The sequence below is a fragment of the Denticeps clupeoides genome, chromosome 1 (assembly GCF_900700375.1).
Source record: "Denticeps clupeoides chromosome 1, fDenClu1.1, whole genome shotgun sequence".
Classification (NCBI taxonomy): domain Eukaryota; kingdom Metazoa; phylum Chordata; class Actinopteri; order Clupeiformes; family Denticipitidae; genus Denticeps; species Denticeps clupeoides.
The window spans coordinates 24,384,955-24,411,498 of NC_041707.1; the positions used below are offsets into that span (position 1 = coordinate 24,384,955).

Here is a 26,544-nt window from a genome sequence, read left to right on the forward strand (position 1 = left end):
CAGGAGCAGGGTAGTGGAGAATCAAAGGCCCAGTGTTTGCTCACAGAGGCACACACACTCCTACACAATGACATCCACTTATAAAAATGCCACCAGCAGGGACAGACATATACTGGAAACGTGAGCCTCCACTAGACAAACCACAGAAAATTGTGCAGCATTGGGGAATCCTGTACGTATTTCTACAGGTCACAAAACTAAATCCACTTCACTTGTGGGATGAAATGGTTAAATTGAGAATAAGGACAACACAAAGAGTGTGAGAGACAAGATGCTGTACATGTCTGTACATGTTAGGTAGTGGAATGGGAAAGTGCCTTCTGCTCTTGTTTAGACTAGGAATAGACAGGGGAAATAACCATACAACATGGCAATTTCAGGAGAATAATTTTACCCAAAACAGGCCACAATCAGATGAACCTTACAGCATGTGTGTAATGAGTGTGTGAAGCATTACCCAGTGCACAGTCAGTATCAGCTCCATTCCTCTTGTCCTCAGAATTGCTCTGTAGAGCCTGTTTTAGTGTGCTGACCCACTCTTCCATCTCTGCCTCAGAGTCAGCTGCAAGGAAGTGGCTGTCACGCTCCTGCATCTTGAGCTCAAATCCATTCCTACGCATCTTAGGGCTCTGAGTAATAACAAATGTACAAACCTTTTATCTGTTCATCCATACAGCCATTCATATATGAACTCCAGGATTCATTTAATCCCTCTCAAAATTCCAAAACCAACTGTAGCAAGAAAAGGGGATGTATTAAAATACCAACATGATTTTTAAAAAGTGAAGCCTAAAGGCATGATGTTTAGAGAAGGTTACTGGGAGTGTGATGGGGTGACTTTCACGAGGTGGCTAAAGCCATGCCAAGAACTACTTTTAAATCCTCTTAATGAAGTAAAAGCTGCCTCTCAAGCAGAGCAGACCTTTATAATTGCATCTCTCACTGCTGCTGACCATTTCTGATTCAGTTCATTCAATTCATCCAGTTCAATAATCCCAGAAAAAAACTGATCCCAAAGTAGTTTATGAAGATCAAAACATTCACAGGTGGTAAGTGGTCCAGCATACATTCCGTGTGTGTATTATAGTGTGTGAAACCCTAAGCCCAAACCGTTTATTATATCTATACATTGATATCATTTTTAAAATAATGAACACAAATACAGAAATCTACAGATTTATACATTTACAATGCAATTTGTGTACATATACACACAGTGGGAAAGATACAAAAAATATGGAAGAAGAGATGTTGATTGTACTGACCGGAATGACATCAATACAGGAGTCCAGGTAGATGGAGCCCTTGGTTTCTTTGAAATTTTTCTCATCCTTGTATGAATTGAGTATGTATGAGCCATCTGGGAGCTGGGACAAGTAGAAGTACCTTCGTTTGAACACCTAAAAACACACAGATATACAAGACTCAGTTACGCTGTCTTCTGTGAGGTCCTGCCAAAATGGCTCTGGCTTAAGGTCCAGTCTATCTGACTTATCATTTGTGCTGCAGTCAGTCTGGGGTCAGGTGGGTTGACTGTTTTATCCCTTCCCTGCAGTTGTCCTAAAGAGATGTCTAAAAGATTTTGTTTAACATTGCAAATGTCTCAGTATGTCACCCGTAACTAACCTTGGGCAAGCCTGTCCTGAAGGGTAAAAGGTACAGGGAAATATCATTGAGTGAATTGATATACTGGCAATGTAGTAGTGACCCCTAAAACATGGAAGCAGTACGTTGACTGACCAGAAGCCAGTAACACTGCGACTCACCTTCATGGACACAGAGAGGCTGCTGTTGATGTTGGCTTTCTGTAACCAGCCCTGCTTCAGAATGCCTCCCCGCTGAGAGCAGATAGATGATGTGTCCTGATACAGATACAAAATAAAATGAAACAGTTCAGTGGAGGCCATTTACAACCACAGCTGCCTTCCCACAGCATAAATTACAGGTTACTAACAGACACATTTTACACAACTCTACACACATTTCTTTATATTTATCAAGAATTACAGCAACACATGTAATGTATGTATTATAAACATTTACAGTGCATCTGGAAAATATTCATTTTAATATATTTTTCATGTTCACATTATGGGGTGTTGTGTGTATAATTCTGAGGGAAAAATGCATTTAATAAGGCTGGAATAAGGCGTTAACATAACAAAATGTGGAAAAAGTGATGCGCTGTGAATACTTTCTGGATGCACTCTACTCTCCTACAACTTTAACATTACCCTAGCCCAATTTAATTTCTTTAGATTTTAAACTCTTAACAGAGTAACAACTGAACTGCAAATTTCAATATGTTAGCAAGTACATAAATATGTTAAAAAATAAACACACATGGTGAAGATGCTCTCTGCTGTGACATTAGCGTGCTTTACATGCATGACCTTGAAAACATACACTGAGCCCAACAATTTCAGTGACTAACGTACCACCTTGCATTTATTAACAGTGAACAGTCTGTTTCTCCAAAACTGCTACACAGTTCAGTTGTTTTCCATCAACTAAAATTCATTTACACAGCCACAGTCACAATGGGAACATTTATCGGTAACAAAATAATACAGAAAACTCACTTTCAACAGCTATGTGCAACACCCCAATTATAAGACTCAAGACTTATATGAGATATGCTTGTCCGTATGCATGTTGTGTTGTTCAAAAGCTCAATGTATATGTTTGTTTGTGCATGCACGCTGAAACCTAATTGCCATCCATGCTCCATGCTCTCGTCATTCATTTGTTACTAAGGCGTCTCTCCCCAAGATCAACACAGTAATCTAATATTGAAGACTTCTCCTCCCTCACTCCCTAGTTTCTTTTCCTCCTCTTTTCTGCCTCACTCAGAGAGGCCTTCAGAGTCTTTGGTCTCCCTCTCCAATCACCCTAATTGCATTAGCATTGATTGAGTATTCCTTGTGGCTCCGGGTAGTTAGCCCAGGGCATGTTTAGCATCCCTGAGCTAAGAGCAGATGAAAGATGGAGGGACTAAAGCCACTGTGACCAGACAAAAAAAATATATGTCCGAGTCACCAATTGAAAGGTTTTTTTTTTTTAAAGCTCAAAGGGTGTGGTCATGACAGATATGAATAATGGTTCCTGCCTCATCCGTCACTAACACACAGCCCAGGATAGGACAATATGTTCCCCCTCATCACTATAGCAGTAGAGCACTACATCCGGCACAGTGGCACATGTGGGCTATTTATAGCCACTCAGACTCTGGTTTCACAAATGCCGCCCATTCGCTCCCCCATCTACAGCTGGCCATGTCTGAACCAAAACACACCTTACATGCTGTTCCAAACCTATGACATCTAGCACCTCAATCTCTGCAGAAAGTGTTTTGAGTAAAATGTCATTTCTAGTGATGCATATAAAATTACATCATGTCTGGAACTGGAAACAAGCTAGAGAATATGTATAGGACCTTTTGCCAACTGGCTGATTCATTTTCACCAATGCTAGGGATGAGTAGCATATACCAAATGTACATACTATACTCTTCATTTATAATATACAGAAAAAAATCTAACATCTGGATGTAGATCATTGATATACTTTGACTGACTGACAAGAGAACAGCACTGACATAGACATACTAAATAATGGCTTGTACTTAAGGAAGAGGAAGGCCCAAATGGACCACAAATGGATTTTGTTCTTTAGAAGTATACAGCTGTGTTTCTTACCGTTTATTAAATATAGAATATAAAGATTAATGATTAGAGTTTCTTGTAGGATTTAGATTAGGTAATTTAGAAAACAGCAAAGTGCAGTGCTCTGCATTTAAAGGTCAAGCAGAGGTTCAAACACACAGACAGTAAACGTTCTAGAGTGGGCCACTTTATTAACCCCTGCCCATAGCTCAACATTGAAAAGGCTTCTTACCTCGTTAGCATCCTCGTCAATCTCAAACATGTGCGAGGGAAGCTTCTCTGTTTTCACCCCTTTGCTGAGAAAACAATCATCAACATAACACTGCTTATACTCTGCATATAAATCTTAATTGTTTTAGATCATTTTAAGTAATCAAATAATTATCCAATAAACTTTTGATTTATTCAAAATTTCCATAATAGAACATATTCAGCCTAATAGAACCAACAAAAATAATCTTATGTTCAAACGTTCCTTTAGAGTCTTCTATGTAACAAAACCTACCAAGGCAAGCTACGGAAATCTCCAGAATAAGCCTCATACTTGTAGTTGACCACATGCCAGTCGCTGTTGTAAGTCTTGATGCACTGCCAAACATTACAGCACAGATTGTTTAATACCATGCAGGTTTTTGGTTCACCAATATAAAGAACACAAGCCAGAATAACAATGACTGCAGCCTGAGCAACACTAAGAATGGTGATAGTAGGAATATGTGGAACTCCTGATCTACACAATACCTCTTGGGCGAACAGACTCCTCGCCTCTTTCTCTGCATTCTGTGGAACAGAGGGAACCACAGTTCTCCTCTGACGAGAGATCTGTGACTCCTGAAACACAGAGTGAGGGAGTTCAAAGAAAAAAAGGCAAGATGCAGTCAGTCAAAACAGAATACGGTATAGCTAGTAAATGCAACAAGAAGAGAAATTCTGGTTTGAGATCTTGCTAGGAAGTAATATCTGTATTATTGCTGTTTTATTATTATCAAGCTGCAAGCACATCCGTTGAGGGTCTGACAGACATTTTTTAAATCACCTCACTAGTCCTGCTCAGATTAAAGTGCAGAGTGGTACCATCATACATACAGAGACATCATCAGGTGGGCACAGCAGCAGGTCTCTGTGAGGGTCACTGTGGATCTGAGCTTTCCTCTGGAACACCACATTCTCATAGTCCAAAGGCTCAATGATCTTCGGTTGCTCCTGTAAACACAGCAATAAGCAGGCACCTGATCAGAAAGCACTTCAGATGTGTCTGTTCATTCAGATGCTGAACTTTCTGTTTTAACCTTGTGATAAACAACACACACAAGAATCACTCTGTGCTCAGAACTTAGCGTGTCCAAGCATGGTGACAAAACCCATTTTGATACAAGGATTTCATGAAAAAGACAGTGACTACTGGGTATCAAGAGCATCTCAGAATCACAGACATTTACCAAAATGAAAGGTGGATAAATGCAACAATTTAAAACCATACTGTGTAAATGAATTTGTAATCCTTGTTCTTGCAGACCAGTGTAAAATGATGAAATACATGAAGCAGCACAACACTGCAGAAAAACATTCTAAAATGTGTAATTCAGTACATAGCTCCTGGTGTAAAAGAAAAAAGGTTATGCCTGCATTTAATGCAAACTTGGCATCATGAACTAAGGAAGTTAATGGCTACACATTTCATTTGATCTGTAGGACTCAATGTCACACTATCAAGATTTATTGTGATTAAACTTGTCATTGCATTGTGTATATCACTGGTACTGACAAGGAAAGTGAAAGTGCAATAGATATTGTGAAAAAGTTGATATTCAGCACGGATTTCCATTTGGTAAAATTTGTTATGAGGCCAAGCAGTAAATCAAACACCATTAAGTTAATAATGGCCATACAAAGGACAGAGTAAGCACTTGGACAATGTCAGAAATATATACGATGAAGGATTCTGGCAGAAGAGCACAAATGAAGAAAAAAAAAAGTGTCAGCATCTGACACATCACCACTTCCTGAGTACAGTTTCATAGAGAAGTAGATGATTTCATATCCTCTATCATGCAGCAGCATTTTACACCAGTTCAGTTAAAACCAGAGACTCACTTTTTCTGAGAGGAGAAAACATTCGGTTTGGTTGTGCTCCTAGAAATAATGCCCAGTTAAGGTGTCGTGGTTAAAGAGGAAGCTCACAAGAGAAACATGATACGACTTGGAAATTAAACAGAGCATCTTAGCCTAGACCTTAGAAAGTGAAGTGATTGTCACATGTGATACACAGCAGCACAGCACACGGTGCACACAGTGAAATTTGTCCTCTGCATTTAACCCATCACCCCGAGTGAACAGTGGGCAGCCATAACAGGCGCCCGGGGAGCAGTATGTGGGGACGGTGCTTTGCTCAGTGGCACTTTTGATTCGATCCGGCAACCTTCTGATTATGGGGGCCGCTTCCTTAAACGCTAGGCCACCACTGCAACCTATCCTTATCCAGAGCGACATACAATCAGTTGTTACAGGGACAGTCCCCCTGGAGACACTCAGGGTTAAATGTCATGCTCATGGACACAATGGTAGTAAGTGGGGTTTGAACCTGCAACTTTGTGGTCTTCTGCTTCATAGGTGAGTGTGTTATCAGAACAAGCAATACATTTTTTTGTCCACTTGGGAAACAGGATATTTGCTAAATTAGAATAACAGTACTGGCCACAAACAAAAAGGCCGCCATGCTGACTGGACACTAGGGCTAAAAAATGGACAAAGTCAGAGTAAGACATAAGAGCTGCGGCAGCATTTCACTGCCATCCAAGCTATAACCACACTGCCAACATTTTTGTGTGTGCTTAAAGTGAAAAGAAAAGAAAAGTGCAAACTGGAGCCCAACGTAAGCTGTTGCTGTGTCTGCGAGAGGGTTGAAAGATTCACTGAAGACCATTTTCACATCTCAGCAGCTGGGGAAGGAAAGGGTTGGGGCGGGGCTAAAGAAAGTTTTCTTCTCAGCTGAAAAGAGTCCGTGTGTTTCACTAGAGGGAACGCCTCACTTTTTCCTTTATGTTGTCTACTGGTAAAGCAGCTTCAGAAGAAGCATATTGCACTCTCAGTGCAGGGTAGCTCTAAGGCCACTTCCTGTCACATGACTAGGCGAGGCATTTTGAACCGCAAGCATCATACAATTTTGTGCCGCACCACATAATCTGCCTTTTAGGACATACAGTCTGCTGTCAGAGCAGCGGCGAGGAAATAGTGGCGAGAGCCAGAACATTGCTCACCGATGCAACCACGACTTTGGGGAGAGGAACGATCACCCCCCCCCCCCCTCCCAGCAAGCAACATGACCCAAACAAGCTTCGGTATTTGCTCCTGACACAACGCTTAACAGCGACACACCAAGAACAAAACGTGAGGCCCCAGGGGCTCAGACAAGCGCTTTCCCAGATGTGGGTCTGCTGCACGGTTCCGCTGAGGTTGACGCACCCACCAGATGTACACACACACACACACACACACACACAGAGCCACATACAAATCACACACACGGGTGCAAACTCAGGTGTCCAGCCAGAGATGCATTTGAGTTGGTTTTAGACAGATGTGACGAAAACATTGTTAATATATACAGCACAGCTTCCTGTTTTCAAATGTCAGCAACAAAATTGCTTCATTCTGTGTTCCTCATTAAGACACACCCACGTGGCAGCTAACTTACTTTAATTTTCATCATTGTTTGAGTACAGGAAGTTGCATGTTGCCTGTACTGCTGGGTCTATTTTATCAAGAACTGATCTGAGGATATGAGGGACTTGACAGCACCAATGATAGCATAAGACCATAGACTTTAAAGTCTGTAGCGTAAGACACAGGAAGTGCATCGCCAGGGCTGCAGGGAATCCCCACGTGAATTATGCCCTGGTGACTGCTACAAAAAGGCCGCTTGTTCCTGATCACTTCAGCAACCGTTTCCCTCAGATCCTCCCCCCTGGGCAGCCACATGCTTCCCTCTAACTACCACAAAACTCTCACAAGGTCATTTCCCACCACCGCATCACCACCACAAGGCTGTGACAAAAGACAAGCGACTGTCAAAAATTGTGAGTCATTTCGTGTCTGTGTCTAAAAACCTGTTCCAACGCGTTATGGGCCTCTCGCTGCTGTCATTCTTAAAGTAACACATGCATAAAAAAATATCTTCACATGGCAAATGTCATCCATTGCAATATAGTAATGCATACATACAAATAAATGTGCTACAGTAGAGCCTAGACCCTGTACACAAGGCCACAGAAAACACTCAGTCCACCCTCTGCAATCTTTTTAGACCAATAAGCACACGTTCGGGTTCATGTATCAAGTAAGAGCTGTGCTGAAACCTGAAGCTGTGTGACACTGTACAGTTGGGGACCCTGCAAGACGTGTCCACTTCTGCCGGGAAGCCTAGACGATGGTTTCTGCGCACAAAAGGCGCCACAGGACCATGTGCTCGTCGCTGAACAATAACGAGGACACGCGTCCGTGGAAAAACCGCAAAGGGCATTTACAGCTATTTCAGCGATTTCATACAAACGCACGGATTCAGACAAAGCAAAGCACGAGCTACCCAAAATCCCGACGTGAAGCCGCAGATACGAGCACACATTTAAACGCAGCGGCCGGCGGGATCATACAAATAAAATAACCAAATGTGAGGAGCGAGGAGGCCAATTACGCTCGTAGACCGGTGCATATGGTGCTGGTTCAAGTAAAGATCGCCTGTATCGTAGAGACACTGACCACGATCACTGACGTCCGCACCGCCTCCGATACACTCTGCCGGAGCTCAGCCGCCGTCCCGGGCTTGCTGAGCCGTTTGGTGAATTTCCTCACTTCCGACATCGCCTGTCCTCCGACAAACCCGCCAACGACCAGATGTAAGTGTCACTCGCGGGAAGACATGCTGCCGAGACCCGGCGGCAGCGGTTGCAGCAGCTGACAGATGCGGGTGGCGGTGGGCGGGGCGGTGTCGCAACGGGGCGGGGCTTCACCCGCTGGAACATCCGGGGCCACGCCCCCCACCCAGTTCTCGTCCTCCTTACAAGTGAATTTGCGCAGCAAGACGGTTGTGGAATACGATCGGTTTTGTAGTTATATAGGTGCCACTTTTTTACTTTTTTGTGTTGAAGGTGGTGAGGTGGAGTTTTAATCAAACTATTTCCCATTTCCATCGAAATGTGTATCTCAGCTCTTTTCTATCGGTTAAGACGTTGTGATGCGTTTCCATCTAGCGACAGATGAAGAGAACAGCAAGAGAGAATTTTCACAGGATGTGGCACATTTCTACGACGGCGTAGTAGGTCCACTGTAGATGGGGTGGGGTGTTCGTAAATTCTCTTACCTTCCAAAACTTACAATTTTAAAAGCTTGTGACGCATGCGCTGAACTGCATGTCTGTATCAGGTAAGTGTCATTAAGTAATTACTGGCTGTAGGTTACAAGTTATGTTCAAGTTCAAGTCAGCTTTATTATCATTTCAGCTGCCAAGGACTTTAATCTCCCCCTTTCCTGGAGACTGCGGGGGAGCTTTTCCACTAAACCACTGAACTACACTGCTCAGAAAATAAAGGGAACACTCAAACAACACAATGTAACTCCAAGTCAGTCACACTTCTGTGAAATCAAACTGTCCACTTAGGAAGCACCACGCATTGACAATTCACATGCTGTTGTGCAAATGGAATAGACAACAGGTGGAAATGATAGACATCCCCAATAAAGGCGTGGTTCTGCAGGCGGTGACCACAGACCAATTCTCAGCTCCTGTGCTTTCTGGCTGATGTTTTGGTCACAAAATGACCTCCAGCAGGCCACAAATGTGCATGTATCTGCTCAAACGGTCAGAAACAGACTCCATGAGGGTGGTATTAGTGAACGATGTCCACAGGTGGGGGTTGTACTTACAGCCAAACACCATGCAGCAAGTTTGGCATTTGCCAGAGAAACCCAAGATTGGCAAATTCGCCACTGGTGCCCTGTGCTCTTCACAGATTAAAACAGGTTCACAGAGTCTGAAGACGCAGTGGAAACTTTCTGCTACCTGCAACATTCTCAAACATGGTGTGGGGTGGCATATCTTGGGGTGGCGTGGGGTGTTTCTCATGGGCCAGGCTGCTCAAGCCTGGTTCATGGCTTTTTTCTCTGTCTTCCTCTATCCCTTTCTCATTTCTTTTATTTCAGGTTTTTCTGTAACATTGGTACCTTTTTTACGTACAATATATACATGTAACTCTACTAGCATTAATAAATTAGAAACTGTTTATTCTTATAGTCTCTATTGTGCCAGGTTACATCTATGAGGGTTTTTAATACAGTGCCATATTTTTTACATTACTGAATTTTTTACATTACTTACATTACTTGTGAGAATTATTCTGTTGAATTAACTACATATCTTACCAAAAGTACAGAAGCATGTGATATTACAAAAACAAGATTGTGGTATGCTGATGTTAAATGGAAGACCTTTTGCATTCATTCAATAGATTGAGAAAAAGGTAATCTTTTCTGGAAGATTGTGTTCGGTCCAAATACATTCTTTCTGTACATACCAGATGATCTCTGCAAAATCCAAAAACCTTTTTTTTCTGAAACAAAAAATGGGCTTGTTTGAAAATCTCCTGGCAAAAATGTCAAATCAGTGAGCAGATCAATGTAACAGCAGGTGCACACAATTGGGAATCAGGGGGAAGACAGTTCAAAATCTTCGATCCAAACATGGATCTAGAGTATCCCACAGATCCAGTCCATGATACTCAAGATAAAATGCCGGTCCTTAAAACAAGAAGTGCCAGTGGTCCCTAAAAACAGAAGGAGAGCAAGACATCATAAAATTGAAATTGACACACAAAAAAAATGAGAGCAAAACATGTTGGAGTACCTGTTGGAGTACGACGTATTCTATACAGAGAAATGGGTGTACATCTAGGAGACAAGGGAAGACAAATTTGCGGTCTCCGTTTGTGTCCAGTGGGAGGAAGATTTCTTTACACTGCCTGATTAAATGAATCAAAAGGCCAGTCCACCATTCATTTTAAAATCTAAAAAAATTAAGTATTCTTCTTAGATGTCTAGTATTAACACACAGATATGCAAAAACAAAATAAAAAAATACTCAAAGAAAAAGGAAATGCAGTATGTGCATCCAGTTTGAAAATTCTCACCTGAGGTCAAAAGATTGCACATAAATACACTGAAGCTAGATACATAATGTATAGCCATGTTATATTTTATTGTATTTTAATGACATACCTGTTAGTGAAAGTGAAGTGATTATCACTGTGATACACAGCAGCACAGGAAATGGTGCACACAATGAAATGTGTCCCATGCTTTTAACCAATCACCTTGGTGATTTTTTGCTGTTCAGAAAAAAAATACTGTAACAGAAATGTGGAGATTTTTATCTCTATACACAATGTAATTGTTTAATGAAAATCTGTAAATCAGTATTTGATGTTTGACATCTTTTTGTTACATTTGTAGTTTAGATAAATTATTGTTTTCATATGTTTGTATCGTATCTGGCACAATACTTATATACTAGTGTGCGTCATACTTACATCATTCAATGAAAACAGCAAAGAAGATTTGAAAGTTTAAAACTGATTTGTCATGTATAAATCACACAATATACTTATCCTGTACATCTTGGGGCTTCAAATCCTCTTGTGTGATGTTCTTTGAATGTATATATTCAAAAGTCACCCTGGGGACCTTCCTCACAGTATACCTGAGAACCCAGCCCAGTCACTTCCCCCACCTCAGCAGAAGCCCCCAAACTTGACTGCACAGGAGGGGAAAAAATGTTCATGGAGCACCACCACTGGCTGGACAAAGGACACACATACACAAAACCAGAACACTGGGTCTCTGGCTCTGGTCTCTCAGTGTCCTCTTCTGGCGGCATGGTCATGAGTGCTGTTAGGAAGTCTTTGCATGTACCTACTGCTCCTGAAAACGGACTGGGTAGACTGGGTACTTGCGTCAGGGCCAGCAGGACACAGGGAGCTGTGAGCAATGGCTGCTGGGAAGGGTGATAGACACTTGCTGCAGGGCAATGCTTTTTAAAGGAGTCCTGAGCTATCGTACCTAAGCAGCTTCAGCGGTGATTACTCCGGGCCTGGTAAGCTGTAAGCGCCAAATGGAACAAAAGCATAACATGCATGTGAGGCAGGAACGTCCATGTATTGTCAACACTTTGCACTTCCACCGAAAAAGGCCAAACAAACACCAGGTATAGTGATGACAAAAAGGTGCAGGTTTATTTACCATGTGGGAAATCAAACAAAAAAATACAGAAAAACAAAAAAGGGCCACCATAGGCATGAATATATATATATACATAAGTACAAAAGATAAATAATCACAGCAAGCTGTTGCACTAATGCTGCCAAGTCACTGAACCACATGAAGGTCATCGGCTTACTAACTAGTCCCTTCAATACAACCCACAATCATAGCCTAATTGGGTGATCTTAAGATGGGGTGGGGCGGGGTGGGGGGGCTTGAACACTTATACGTTAACAAAAATAACACAGCAGACAAACACTTGTCCCAGTCCTCAAGCTTTAGTTTAAGTTAGACATTGTGAAAATTAGTTCCAAAACTACGGAGCTCTATATGAAGATCAACTCCCAGCTGTGACCTTCTGTACTTTGGGTACCAGTAGTGACCCTGCACCCGTTGATGTGGCGGGTCATAAATAACTGAGAGTTCACTCAGGTGAACGATGTGAATGTGACAAGTCACCAGCCTGAAATTGAACCTGTCTGTTCAAATGTTGAAGCTGGACTGTCCGTGTGCAGTATCCTTCACCAAAGGCTATTACTAAAGGATTAAAGTTAGCTACATACATCAGCTTCATTTCCTTCTTTACAATTTCTATTCAGCATCCATCATTATGAAGTAAAGAGATGCTATATTATTCAATGCAATTTAGTTTAACTGTTTTGTGTCGAAGTTTTAGAGGGTGGCTGAATGAGGCAAAAATGTTGAAGTTTATACTTTGTCTATACATTGAGTCAAAACAAATGCCCATCCTTATTTGGCTCATTCCACAATGTATAATACCATACCTCTGGCCTTAGAAGCTCAACATATTACATTGTAATCAGTTTCCCGCTGTACAATAACGTAATTAGTAACCATCAATCAAGACACTCATTACTACATCTACAAACACGCAGCTGCTCCACTCACAAGCGCGTCCACTGTAAAATGGCTCCTGGATCATCTGCAAGTAACCTGTAAATATGCAACTTATTTCAATAAATATCATTTGTTTTAAAATGGTTGTGTGGCGGTTCATGAATGTGTGTGGAAGGTCTATAAATTGTTGTCTTAATGACTAAATAATCCTGTAAAATGAGTCTTTGAGTCTAACTTGTCATGCTGTAATTATATTATCTTTATTTAATTAATCACTTATTATTATGTTAATTAATGTATTTAAAAGATTTTGACAGTAGTCAATGTTTAGTACTGCTATATTATGTAAACACTGCCAGGTTACACAAATTCAAAACGGTCAACAGTTAGGAATATTCATTCATAATTTTCAAAAGTTAACAAAAAAATTTATTTAATTACATTACATTTATATATATTCTTCACCTTTAGGAACTTTGATTATGGAAGATGGATGATATGTGATGAAGCACCCTCCTGCTGCAGAATTTGGCCTCTTTTATGGTTGGAAATATAAAAGGTAGCTAAAATTTCTTGTTTTTTCAGACTATTGATGTTGCCTTCCACCCTGCAGATCTCTCACACACCCCCATACTTAAAGTGAAGTGATTGTCACATGTGATACACAGCAGCACAGCACACGGTGCACACAGTGTAATTTGTCCTCTGAATTTAACCCATCACCCTGAGTGAGCAGTGGGCAGCCATGACAGGCGCCCGGGGAGCAGTGTGTGGGTACTTTACTCAGTGGCACCTCAGTGACACCTTGGCGGATCGGGATCCGAACCTGCAAGCTTCTGATTATGGGGCCACTTCCTTAACTGCTAGGCCACCACTGCCCCAAGAGAAAGTGCACCGCTACCAGAAGCACTGCAATACTGGGTCGATGCGTGGAGCGAAAGGAGCAAGCCCCTTTGCCCTGTTCCCTGTTCTAAAAATCTGCTGTATTGTGTATTGTTGCACAGGGTGCAATAGGAGGAAAACCAAAGACGCCCTCGAGACACCCTGGAGAGGCTGTGTATTTGTGTCACTATTTGTGTCACTATGTGAAAACACAGTAGTTTAATGTATCCTTCCTTTCTGGGAAATAAATTTGGTTAATGACAAAAGGTACAAGCTTCTGATAGACTTCCATAAAAAGTAGTTCTCCATGCTGAAGCAAACAGCATAATCTCCTACATGAAATCAAGAAGCCTCTACATCATGTGGGAGCGTTGCTCCAGGAAGACAGTAAATATATCCCCAGAACTCTGAGATGTTCGCCCACTTCTTTATCATCAAGACCTGCATGAAGTACTAGAAGAATGATGAGTTAAGTGACAGGAGCTTCTGAAGTCATCTTGAAATGTAATGATCTTGTTACGTCTTGTTACCACTAGAGGGAAGTGTTAGTTAGTGTCAACTCCAGGAATGCCTGATGTCTTTCTTTCTTTCTTTCTTTCTTTCTTTTCTGTTATTCAACCTACACACTTTGCTACACACTTTTCACAATCTGCAACAGTCCTGGCCTCTGGAACCTGTAACAAATGCATTGAGATCTTCAAGGTAGAATCAGTGTTTCAGCAGAAGAAGATGCTGCTTTGTTCATCTGAGCATCTCGGAGTTCCTTGCTTTGGAAACATTTCTCACAGGACAGACTGGGGTCTTTCTGGGGCAGTGGGGGCCAAACGGATAAGAAAGCGAACTCTCTAAGAAAATTATTCAAACACTTAATTGAAAGGAAATCCACTAAACCAAAATACACAAACTATGAGTGAAAGTATTAAAATATTAAAATATGTAAATGCACAACCAGTATAGTTAAACATTCTCATTCAGTCTTTGGGAGTGCAACTAAAGACCAGTGAAATGTTTATTTTTTGACTAATAAAAATGACTTCAACAAATATTGCCAGTTTGAAATGCAAAAATACATTAAACTCTGCAAACTTGCAGACCTTGCAGCATTGAACTAGAGCAGTGAGCTTTACCTTCTGTAGTTTAGTTTCTTCAGTCTCCTTCAGATTGACCCATTCCTGACTCCCTCCAGACTGAATAGCCCCCGCTATATTACTGCCATTCCACACTGTCTCATTTCCTTGTAACAGATTCTCCACTGAGCCGACACCAGAGGTTCATTGGAAAAGCATTACACAGGCCCAGCCACACATAAGCAGTGGAGGCTACACCAACCCTGGCACTGACCAAATGCTGAATCTGTTCTGGTTGTACAGAGGCCAGATCTCAGTTCCTCTCAACACAGTAACTCAGGGCTTCTCTCTAGGTCATGTTCTTTTTGATGAGGACAAGAGGTGCTCTGAGGAAGAATGTTGCTGTCAGGATTGACGGCACCTGGACACATCACCTGTGCCCAATCCGGACAGGTTTTAAAAGCCTGTGGCTCCGCCACTCTGCAGCGACGGCATTTTGATGAACTCTGTTATGAACTTGACCTGGCAACTTTGTGGAGTTTTTTGAGTTCTGGCAATCGCCACACACCTTTTGTTTAACTGTTTTTGGCAATCGCCACACACCTTTTGTTTAACTGTTTTTGGCCATCGCGGCACGTTTATATGTGTTCAATAATAAATCCTTGTTTCCCATAATGTCCTGCCTCTGCGCTTCCCTCCTCCGTCAGTTTGCCATCGTGACAGAATGCCGTCGCTCTCCCCAAAAGCGCAGAGGAAAAAGGCAGAGAAGGAGTGCCACGAAAGACTCAGCCAGGCCCGGGGGTCGAGTGGCACACGGCGCCGTTTGATCATGTCAGCGAAACCAGGAAGTGGCAACGGAGGCGTTCCGCCAGTGGAGGGATGGGCCGGCTCCAGGCAGAATGGCCAGAGTACTGCCTGTGGGAGCTGATCGTGCCCTGGGTCCAGGATGTCAGCAGGGTCGACAACCCTCAGGACCACCGGTGGGTTGTGAGTACAGCGAGGAGGAAGATGGCGAAGTGGGGGTAAGCTGGTGGAACAGGGCTATGGGAGGTCGCGAGCCAGCAACTGCGCTGCCGGGACTGCTTCGCGGGGAGTCCGCCCATCCAGTCTGGTCGCGAACCCACCTTTCCTCTGCCCGGATGTTCCCCAGCTGAACGGCAGCGCAGCACCAGCGCCCCCGCCTGCTGTAGTGGACGTCCACTCCCCTCCATGCCACCATCTCCACCGACACGCCCAGCCCCGTGTGGGACATCCCTCTGGTCCCAGGACCCTTTAGTGGAGCAGCAGGTACATGCCAGTCATTTATAACATCCTGTGGCATGTACTTTGCTGCTCTTCCCTCCCTTTCAGATGCGGAGAAGATCACCACCATCCTCACGCAGCTGACTGGGTCAGCATGGGGCTGGGGCGCAACCCTGTGGCAGCAAGGAGAGACGGACAGAATGAGTTTTCAGGACTTCCTGCAGAGGCTGAGGGCGGAATTCGATCAGCCAGAGCATGAGCCAGGGATCAAGCTCTGCCCAACCACCACATCCAGCGCCAGTCAGGATCTGGTGCAAGACGACCCAGCACTGGCGAGCGGCGAGAAAGTCTCGCCTCCCGAGATCCTGGCTGTGCCCCCTGAGGAGGTCCCGGAGTGCCCAGAGAGGGAGCCAGACAACCCTCTCTTCTGTCTGTCTCTGTCTGTGTGTGTGTGCGTGGCATTTGTGTCTGTATGTCACCCCCACTTCCCCTCTGTGTTCCAGTAAGTGCCAGTATGTCTCCCTTGGTTAAGTGTCATGCTTCACACAATTAATTAAAATAATTTCCATATAATATAATCTATTCAAATAAACATTCCACTTGTAGGTACACTCGCCTCAAATTTCGACACAACATTCTGATAACACACTATTCGGTTCTCCCTCTTCCAAGTCAATAATGGTTACCCGACGTCCGTTTGACCAGTTCTGGAAAGCCTTATCCAGACATTTCCAGGTACATTTTTCAATGTTTCATTTTTTTTGTTTTCATTGTATTGTTTTATTGTCATCCTAGCTCTTCATCCTGACCAGGTCATTTGCCTCACAGTATCTCAGAGCATTGGTTGATCTGTTCATCAATCAGGACATATTTCTGACTGTTATTCCTCTCTGACACTGTAACACTCACATTCACTGTCATTTTATTGTCAATAATAACCTTATTGTCTATCCAGCTAAAAATAACAAATAATATGTACTTACCATCGTAACAGATGAACTAATGCATAAAGTTGTTTGATTAATTTAGTCACTGTTGCACAATTCAAACTGCTGCTCGAAGTCTGAACTGACTGCAGTTCATCTCTGCTACCCAGAGACCAGTGCAATGCCCCTATGAGCCCACAGGTGCCATTCTTTCCTGCTGGTATATCTTGCTGTGTTTGTGGTGCCATGTCAGTTTTATTTTCAACGGAGACACGTTTGTATTAATAACATTCATTATTAATAATGTATTCATTTGGAAATAAATGAAACTGGAAACAGTTGTGACAGTTGACACAGGTTCTGAATGCACTGACCTGAGAATAGCAGCAGAATGTGGAAGAAGCGGTTCATGATTGCCACCTCAGTAGAGTGACACCCACACCACAGACCTAACAGTACTGTAATAACTCTGGGGGAAAAGGGGGAAAAGTCGAGGACTCAACCTTAAAGAGAGGAAATGCATTCCCTACATGAAACATGAGCAGAGGATTCAGAAGAGCAATGAAATTTTGACTCTCTGGTTCTAGATATTTTAGTAAAGAGGTCTAGGTCTGAATTAGTTTCCTTGGCTGTTGTATTTGCAACTCACTTAGACACAAAATAAATCCAGATTGCGATTAAAAGAAAGCATACATGACCTATTGACCATTCTCTCAGATCTGCCTTTCCTGATAAATTAAAATACACAAGCATGCGCATGCGCACACACACAAACGCATTAACACACGGCAGACTAAACTAAAAATATATGTGGACTTACAGATTCATTTTTCATACACTATGTTTGGATGCACCTACTCAATCATTGGTGTTGCATGTTGTACAGGTTAGGTAATAAACGAGCAAAAATAGAATGCTTATGCTAAATACTTATTGAATGTGGAAGTGAAGTCATTGTGATAAACAGCAAGCACAGCACACGGCACACAACTAAATTTGTCCTCTACATTTAATCAATCACCATGTGACCAGTGGGCAGCCATGAAAGGCACCATGGTGGTTTGGGATTTGAACACACAACTTTTCAGTTATGAGTCCACTGTCCCTCATGTAAATGAGCATTTCATGAAGCATCATTTGATGAAGACAATTGTGAACAAAGCAGTCATGCAGATGCAGATGCAGATACCAATTCATTAAACACACTTCAATATCCCCTGTTACAAAAATACAAAATATGATTCTAGCATTGGATTCTTCAAAATGGCCTTCATCTTAGTCTCAATAACTACCACAGAGTAGGTGCATCCAAATATTTGACTGGTAGTGTAATTCAATCAGTGGTCCTAAATCTAGCCATCCTGTTTTGATGTTAGAGGCCCACAGTGACCCCCTCCTACAAAAATTAGCAGACTGGATAGAGCTACTGAAATTTAAATTTAGCAAAAACCATATTAATAAATATGAATTCACACTGTTTAGCCATTACCAGTGATTGGACTTAATAATAAAGTAACCTTTTTTTTTGTTTAAAAAGTACTGTATTTAGTACAGGATGTAATTGGTAACATTACTTATGTTAATGCACTACATTAAGCACCTTTCCTAACCCTGCAAGAGTAATACAACAAACATATTTTAAAAATTAACCCATTATTAACATTATAGGACAATGCAATCAGAATGCACAAACACTGCAGCCAGTATGGAAAATTATAAATGCTAGAGGCCTAAAGAGAATCTGTTAACTGTGGCTATGATGAAGCAAACAAAAGTAGCCACTAACATGAAAATTGTGCATGATCCACAGTAATAAATACGTATCTGGAAAACTAATTTCTATGTTGGACTTCAGAAAGCACTTCATTGGTTAATGGTTATTTACCATGTGTGTAGTATGTAGAGCATGGAACTATATTTCTGATCTATAATGTGGTGCAAGCTAAAGGTAATAATTATTATTGTTAAAAACTAAACCTTAAAATCTACCCTATCGTTTGGTTAATTAAAAGCCTCCAAGAGAAATTCCCCAAAAATGTAACTAATTCTTCAGTTGATGAGTTTTTATTCACTTTCACTCATGGAAAAAACATGGAATTTTTAAAGAGCCGTTGCATAATTCATGAAGCTGATACATTAAATTCACATGGGTAAAACCAAAAGAAGGATCAAATTAGTTAGAGTATTCCAAGTTGTAGCAAAGCTACATATGTTGTACATTCAGAACTGAAGGACATGCTCTGATATCAAGCTGCAATAATATCAATAAGATTTAGATAGAAATATTAGCTCTTGCATTCCGCTGGTCCTACATTTATTTGAAATACACAAATAATAAAAAAAAATGGTAAAGAAATGAATGGCATGTTCCCACCTTCCAAGTCTTCCAACATCTGCAACAATAAAAAGATTTACAGGCGGTGGGTTTGTGCTTCCCTGCACAAGGTAATATGTGATACAATAATTTTAACAACTGTTCTGTAAATTCATTGCACTACTTTTCTACAAATACAAAATTGAGAATAGCTCGGGATGCAAATAAATATTTTCACAAATGCATGAAAATTAGGCTATGAATACATTTCTGATGATGCCACATGATGCCTCTTTTTGAACAAAAATCACTCTCATATTGCAATGAATTCACCTTAAGTGGCATATGCATGGCAAGTTAATTGACCATGTTCTGGCAAATGGAATACAGATTTGTTGTAATTAGGTTGGAAGACAAATAGATGCCCTTGAAACATCTTTATAAACCCGCACAAGCACTGTTAGCGCCTATGTGCACAGATGACCACTGGCTCACAAGCTCAAGTCGATGATGATGTGCTCAAAGATCTGTGTGTTGCCCTTGAAGCTGGAAGCAAAGATGAAGTCCCGTCGGTCTGTGGACACCACAGTGAAAGATCGAGGTGCTTGGATGTACACCTCCTTGAATCGGTCAAACGCCTTGCTCTCTGTATCCCACAGGTACACCTGTGAGAAGGTGTAATCACTACCCAGAGCTAGGTAGTGCCGCTGGCGGAAGGAGAAAGGCTGCAGGATCATGGAGCCTCGAGATGGCAGTGCTTGCACCTCAGTGAACTGCTTAGCACCCCAATGCAGCACCTTGGAGTCACCAATGTAGCGTGTCATTGCCAGGTAGAGGTCCTCGTTGATTGAGAAAGCCTTAATGGCTACCACATCCTCCATGTTGGGGATCTCGCTTTGCAGAGCAAATTTCTGGGCACTCTTGTTCCACTGGTAGATAACGGGCACTTGAGAGCGGCTGGCCAGGATGAGGTGGGCCTTGCCATCCAGGTTGACAAACTCAGCATCTGTGTCCCGGAACCACTCATGTAAAGACTGGTGTGAGTAAAAGCCCTTGTCATTCCACTTGTACACAGTGGAGAGGCCAGCCTTGGAGCTGTCAGCTATGATGAAGAACCAATCAGTCCCAATCTGGAAGGCCTCAATGTCGTTGGGCTTAGAGATCTTGGACACCTCAATGTCCTGAAACTTAGTGAAACGGCTCTGATCTTCATCAAATTTGTAGATGTGTGATCCACCAAAGAGTTGGGCCACAATAACAAACACCTGGCTCTGGATGATGACAGACTTGCAGCCTACAATCGACTGCCCTGTTTTTAAAGATGAGACAGAAGTTAGCCCAGAAATCTGTTTCTTACAAGATTATTAATTTACAACATAACATGTTCATTATACACTGATCAGGAGTGGGCAAGTACAAGTAATACATTCCCGTTTTACTGATTACTCTTAAAAATATATATTTTTACTTAGTACCAGGAGAAATTAGTTTCTGATACGACTTGCTTCTTTAAATGTTAACCTTGGAAATATTAACCTTGTAGGAGTCAGCACTAAAAATGCATGAAGACAAATACTGAGGCCGATTATAAAAATAATAAATCTATATTAGGGCTATCAAAATTAATGTATTAATCACTGTTATTATAAAATGTTAAACTATTTAAAATGTTAAACTAAATTAACACAATTGTGTTTGTTTTACTTCCAGTGTGGTGGAAGTAAAACATTTGCTTGTACATTTCCATTATTTTTGGAGATCTGGCTGTTTAGGAGCAAATGCATGCTGTCCATTTTATTTGCTGCTTGTTTCTGTAAGGTGTACATATTTTCAAAATCCCTGTCATTCCCTGCCTCGTTCCCACGCAAGGTTTAATAGAATTCACCATCCGCAGCTCAGATGGCCGGATCTGGAATTATGTCGTCATAATGGGAAAGGTTACTTCTTCTTTCTCAAGCTTTTCCCACCCCTCCCCTAAAAAAGTAACTCCACTGAATGTCATGGCTTCCAAAAGTGTGAAGCAATGCAGTTTATCTGTGATTGGATGTAAAAATGAGCATCAATGTATTTTTTTAGTTCCATCACACGAGACACTGTACAAACAGTTTTTTTTTTTCTGGAAGAACGCAGACATGACTTCCTGCTTGCTCCAAACATTGTGGTTGGTGAATGGTGTTGATGATGTAATTTCCACAAATGCCACTTCAACTTCTATAGGCTGCTCTCCTCCTCATTAGCATTTAAAGCTACAGACACTGAAATGGTGCGTCTGATTATGTGACTGGCTCAAAGTAGCTGTAATTCTGCACCATGGCTGAAATTCAGACATTGGATGACCACTAAGACCTATATAAAAGCAAACAAAATTTTTATTTCATGGGAACTTAATGGGACCAAAAATATTTGATTAATTAGTTATTTAGAAATGTGCATAGTTAGCTCCTGCACTTATCTTCACAACGTTCACGTTGCTGCTGAACTGCAGAGGCAGATGCTGTAATTAGTGTTTTGCAATGAACAATATTCTTTGCATCTTTGACTGAGACGAGCAGAATGTTATGTACAGTATGTGTGAGATACACAGTATTTTCTAAAAGCAACCATAATTTTGATTTTCAGCAGTTACATAAGTTCCTCTGTAGGCTGGCTAGCTTTTGCTCCCCTCAGTGAAACATGATTCTGCTGCCTGGTCACCATTTTTTCTTGCTTAGACAACAGCATAAGGGCAGCAGCCAACAAAAGCAAAAAGTTGCTCTGTCCCAGCACTCTATCACCTCCTGTTTTCTGCACATCACTGAATTAAACATTTAAAATGATATTACCTGTGATGTTGTCATAACTCCTGAAGTTCATCTCAATGTGATCCCACTGCAGCACCATGCAGCTTTCAGTGTTTGGAGCAGCAATGGCTACGTACACATCATTCTTATAGGAAAAGGTGTCCACAGATAAAGACTCAGATGGAACTGACTGGTGAAGAATGAAATCTATAAAAAAAAAATTAAGGGCATAAAGCAGAGCACATTTTAGCACAACAAAACAAAAAAAGCTATAACTATTGTGAATACAATGACTAAATGGATACTAACAATAAATGCAAAAAGATATAAGTAAATGTAATTTACTAATACAATATTATTAGTTGTCGGCAACTAATAATACTGGCAGCTCAGAAAGACTAGATGATGCACACCAAAATAAAGAGTTGTACAGTTAATCATTTATAAAATAATGCTATCTGAATATGACTGTTTCCACCAAAATCTCTGTAACAAGGTTCTGATCATTTACATCACCTTTATCTAAAGAAATACATAATTAATGGGTATCCTACTCTTTTCATATGACAATGTCATACACACACACACACACCTGTAGAGATACACTCATTGTGGAGGCTAGTCATGTCATTGAGTCTCTTGCCCTTCATTTCCTCAGGACCAGCACAGAACACGTCAGACACAGTGGCATTGGTGCTCTTCAGCCACATCATCAGCCACTTAACACGGCAGTCACATTCAAAAGCGTTGCCCCGCAGGTCCCTGCAAGTCCAACACATATAAGTCCTGCATACACTCAAACACGAACATTTCCCTGAGGACCCCCCCAAAAAAGCCCACCTGACACTTTCCTGCACCACACATTTACAGCAGCTCAGTTACTCTTAATCAATGTAATATCAATGCAAAGGAATAAATGCCTCCATTTTGTGATATTTTCATTTCATTTAATATCTTAAGCTAATTATGCATGTAATTATGCACGTAAATGCTGTTCATCTTTCTGACCATGGAAATTTATCTACACAAGACGTAAAAGTGGGCAGCGGGTAGCCATGAAAGACGCCCGGGGAACAGTGTGTACGGAAGGTACTTTGCTCAGTGGCACCTTGGCAGTATGACATTTGAACCGGCAACCTTCCGAGTACGGGTCTGCTTCCTTACCACATGCCCCTGGTTCAAGATGACTGAAAATGATTCAAAATGTGATTTATTCCTTGGCCATCCTTAACAAGGCTGTTTTACTACAAATCTCTTATTTCAGTCCTGTTTAGCCAGAAGGTTTTGGACTGCAGTTACCTCCAGACCTAATGTCAGCAGTAGACTAAAAAATTAGTCAGCAAAAGCTGGACTTACAGCTCTATCAGGGAGTCCAGGTCAGCGAAGAGGTCTCTCGGCAATGCTTTTATGTTGTTGTTGGCTAACGACCTGAGAAGAAAGCAGGATATTGCTCATTTAAAAAGACAGCAGTTCAGGAAATCAATAGCAGTGAAGAAGAGGAAGAATATGAGTGTTGATGGGACACTTACAGGTGGGTCAAGTCTCTGAGTCCCCTGAAAGCAAATCTGGACGGGGTTTCAATCTTGTTATTCTCTATAAATCTGCAGAGCGCAGCAGATATGATTTGCATTGCATTCCGTATACTACAGACATTAGACATAGGATCGACAGTGATGCTGCGCATACAATGGAAACTTTGCACACAGAATCCGTTTAAGTTTCATACGCACTGCAAAAATCTCAGCATGAAATCTACGGACCATTGTCCAATGAAAATTGGGAATGTGGGAATATATAGCTCCTACAGGAATACCCTAAAACCGTGTAGTTGAAATAAATGTCATAATATATGGAAACTAGACTGACTGACGTTCCCAATTATACCCAGAAGATTAAAGCAAGGATAAGCACTGAAGCTGGCTGTATTTGGGCTAGAGGACAGCCCAGCATACCGATTTCTGCAGTACAATTTTCTCAGTTTAATACTGCGCAGCATACTGCTGGCTTCCAATTTCCACTCCCACAACACCACAAAAAACACACACACACATAACCATAACAGTAATTCCCTTACAAATACTCAAGGTGTGGCAGTCCTGAGAAAGCATCGTCCCGTATTGTGGTGAGTGCATTAGAGTTAAGTAACCTGTGAGGAGAGACACAAAGGAGTCAACATTGCAACGTCCACATAAAAGAGTGCAGGGAGCACTTGGGCTGCTGGTCTGCGGAGAAGCGCAGTCCACACACAGCCTCTCCGAGCAAAGTCAAATCTGCGATCATGTTCTGCATGACGCACCCAGTGTCCTGAACTCAGATCTGGTGTCCGTGCTGGAGTTAAACTGCACTGTACTGACGCCAGATCTGATGTGCGTGAGAATCAGTTCCCCCACGCAGCCCACGTTAGGCCGGAGGGGTCTCGGCACTGCGGGGCTTCACGACGCTCACTTACAGCAGCTGCAAAGAGGGCAGGTGCGCGAACATCGCCTCTCGGACCTCGGAGAAGGTGCCGTTCACGATGCTCCTGTGCAAAGCAGAGATTCGGTCAGAGATTCGTGCGAAACGCAGTCCGTCCCGTCTCCGAACGCGCCACTCACAGCGAGTTGATGTCGTTGGGGTTGTTCCGCGGCACGTAACTGGAGCCGACGCAGATAATGGACTCCTTGGAGCAGCTGCACGTCGGCGGGCATTTAAACGGCTTCCTGGGCCGGATCGGCGCGGGCAGACCGAGGACGAGGACGCACAGCAAGCAGGCGTATCTGGCGACGGGCGGCATGTTGCGTGCGCGGCGGCGGCGGCGAGCAATGCTGCACTGCCGCCCCTGGCATCAGCGATTCCGCGCAGCTCCATCCCTCCCTCCATCCCTCCCTCCATCCCGACATTATTTATTAAGCAGCCGACGGCCAATGTCTTTTCTGCCTCCTCTATTTGAATGCAGGGGTTCTTCGATTCGTCCGTGATATCGTAGTGCGACGAGGCGTCACAGGGTCCCTGGCCGAAATCTAGATATGAAATCTATGCTTCCTCCATGGCTACAGACCAAAAAAAAAAAAAAAATGGAAAATGTGATTACTGTACAGACTTGTACAACAACACACATTCTGCACCACAGACCAAGAATGCGGCGCATTGTGGTCTATTTGTTCTTAGTGAGCAAAAAATCTTTCAGAAAGTTCCATAAAGGAGGACGACGCAGTGAACGCACAATGTTACCACATAATACTTTTGCCACATCATACTTGTGGAACAACTGAACCGGTTTACACAGTAAATTGCCAACTGTGTTTACAATCGATCATACAAATATATGAATAATTGTAAAAACTGTTGGCATTTTGGGTGGTTTGTTCAGACAGATCCGACACTTGGTACAGATTTTGCTCTGTCCCTCGGGGATGCTTGCACACAGTTCCTATAGTTTCATGCATTTCATTGCTCGGCCTTGTTTCCATGTCAAAGGTATGGCTTTTGAATTCAACTCTTCCACGAAGACCACGTCTGGCCAGACTTCCCGGACAGTGGTGGCCTAGCAGGAAAGAAAGTGGACTCATAATCGAAAGGTTGTGGGTTCAAATCGCCAAACCGCCAAGGTCCCACTGAGGTGCCACTGTGCAAAAGCACTGTCCCCACACACTTCTCCCCGGGTGATGGTTAAAAGCAGAGTGCACTGTGTGCACTGTGTTCTGTGCTGCAGTGTATCACAACGACAATCACTTCACTCAGTATATGGGTGTACCAGGGTAATACATGTGGTTTTCCTTGGTCAACAACTGCGTCCTCACCGTTTATCAGTGCTTTTCAAAAGAGCCTGAACAGCACATCTTGAAACCCCACTCTTCTCTAAAATCTTCATCTGGCAAAAACATAACATTTTGTTGTGTTTTGTCTTGTCCGTTTCATAAACCTGTCAAAACGTCTACAACCTCACCTTGGTAGCAGACAGATCTGTTCCCTACCTGCTACGCAGTAAAGGACTGTGTTTCAACTAATATGTGAAACTGGTGTACTGATGTTCACTATTGTCATGAAAAGCCTCTTCATGAGATGCTCTTTAACATGAGTGAATGATAAGAAAGTGTTCAGCATAAACCTGCAGGACTGTTGGAAACCATCCCCATTGTCCAACGTAAGGTGGTGGAGAGAAGACACAAGTGTGAAATGGTGCCGTCACTCCTTTTGTTTTATTACTTAACCTTGTGTCATTTCAGTCCTCAGGATATCTTATTTTCTTATCTTATTTTTCTGTGCTTGTAAAAAAGGAAAGTTTCAAGCCAGCATTGTTCTATAATGTAAAAACTGTAAGACCCATAAATGTGTCCAAACGTTTGACAGGTGGTGTGAAAAATGAAATGATGCTGATATGAAGAAAAAGGATAACACACCAAATTGTCATATGATTTGCACTGATAAAGCAAACAATTATCAATGAGCCTTTTTGCATTTTTAATTTACAGCATTTCACACCAACAAGAGTTAGGAAACACTTCTGAGTCCCCTGAAACCATC

General features: G+C 42.2%; 2 protein-coding genes across 6 annotated transcripts in view; both read right to left on the reverse strand.

Moving 5' to 3' along the window:
• dock11 (dedicator of cytokinesis 11) overlaps window positions 1–8,627 on the reverse strand; it is a 59,786-nt gene extending 51,159 nt beyond the window's left edge. For 2 of the 5 annotated variants that reach the window (XR_003745447.1, XM_028966747.1), the window contains exons 1-8: window positions 8,421–8,522; window positions 4,752–4,868; window positions 4,407–4,496; window positions 4,171–4,253; window positions 3,898–3,961; window positions 1,767–1,862; window positions 1,266–1,400; window positions 458–629 (exon numbers count right to left, since the gene is read on the reverse strand). Coding sequence is in view for 4 of the 5 variants with exons in the window: in XM_028966747.1 (XP_028822580.1) it covers window positions 458–629; window positions 1,266–1,400; window positions 1,767–1,862; window positions 3,898–3,961; window positions 4,171–4,253; window positions 4,407–4,496; window positions 4,752–4,868; window positions 8,421–8,522 (859 nt within the window). In the remaining variant the exon portion in view is untranslated. The other 3 variants (XM_028966736.1, XM_028966721.1, XM_028966796.1) reach the window with 2 other exon arrangements.
• A 10,114-nt stretch (window positions 8,628–18,741) lies between these two features.
• Window positions 18,742–24,922, reverse strand: lgi2a (leucine-rich repeat LGI family, member 2a). Its single transcript, XM_028975624.1, has 8 exons — window positions 24,636–24,922; window positions 24,491–24,562; window positions 24,116–24,187; window positions 23,571–23,642; window positions 23,398–23,469; window positions 22,634–22,803; window positions 22,084–22,248; window positions 18,742–20,570 (listed from the first exon to the last, which is right to left on the reverse strand). The coding sequence occupies exons 1-8, from the start codon at window positions 24,812–24,814 to the stop codon at window positions 19,753–19,755; spliced, it is 1,620 nt and encodes a 539-aa protein (XP_028831457.1). The 5' UTR covers window positions 24,815–24,922; the 3' UTR covers window positions 18,742–19,752.
• Window positions 24,923–26,544: the final 1,622 nt, after the last annotated feature.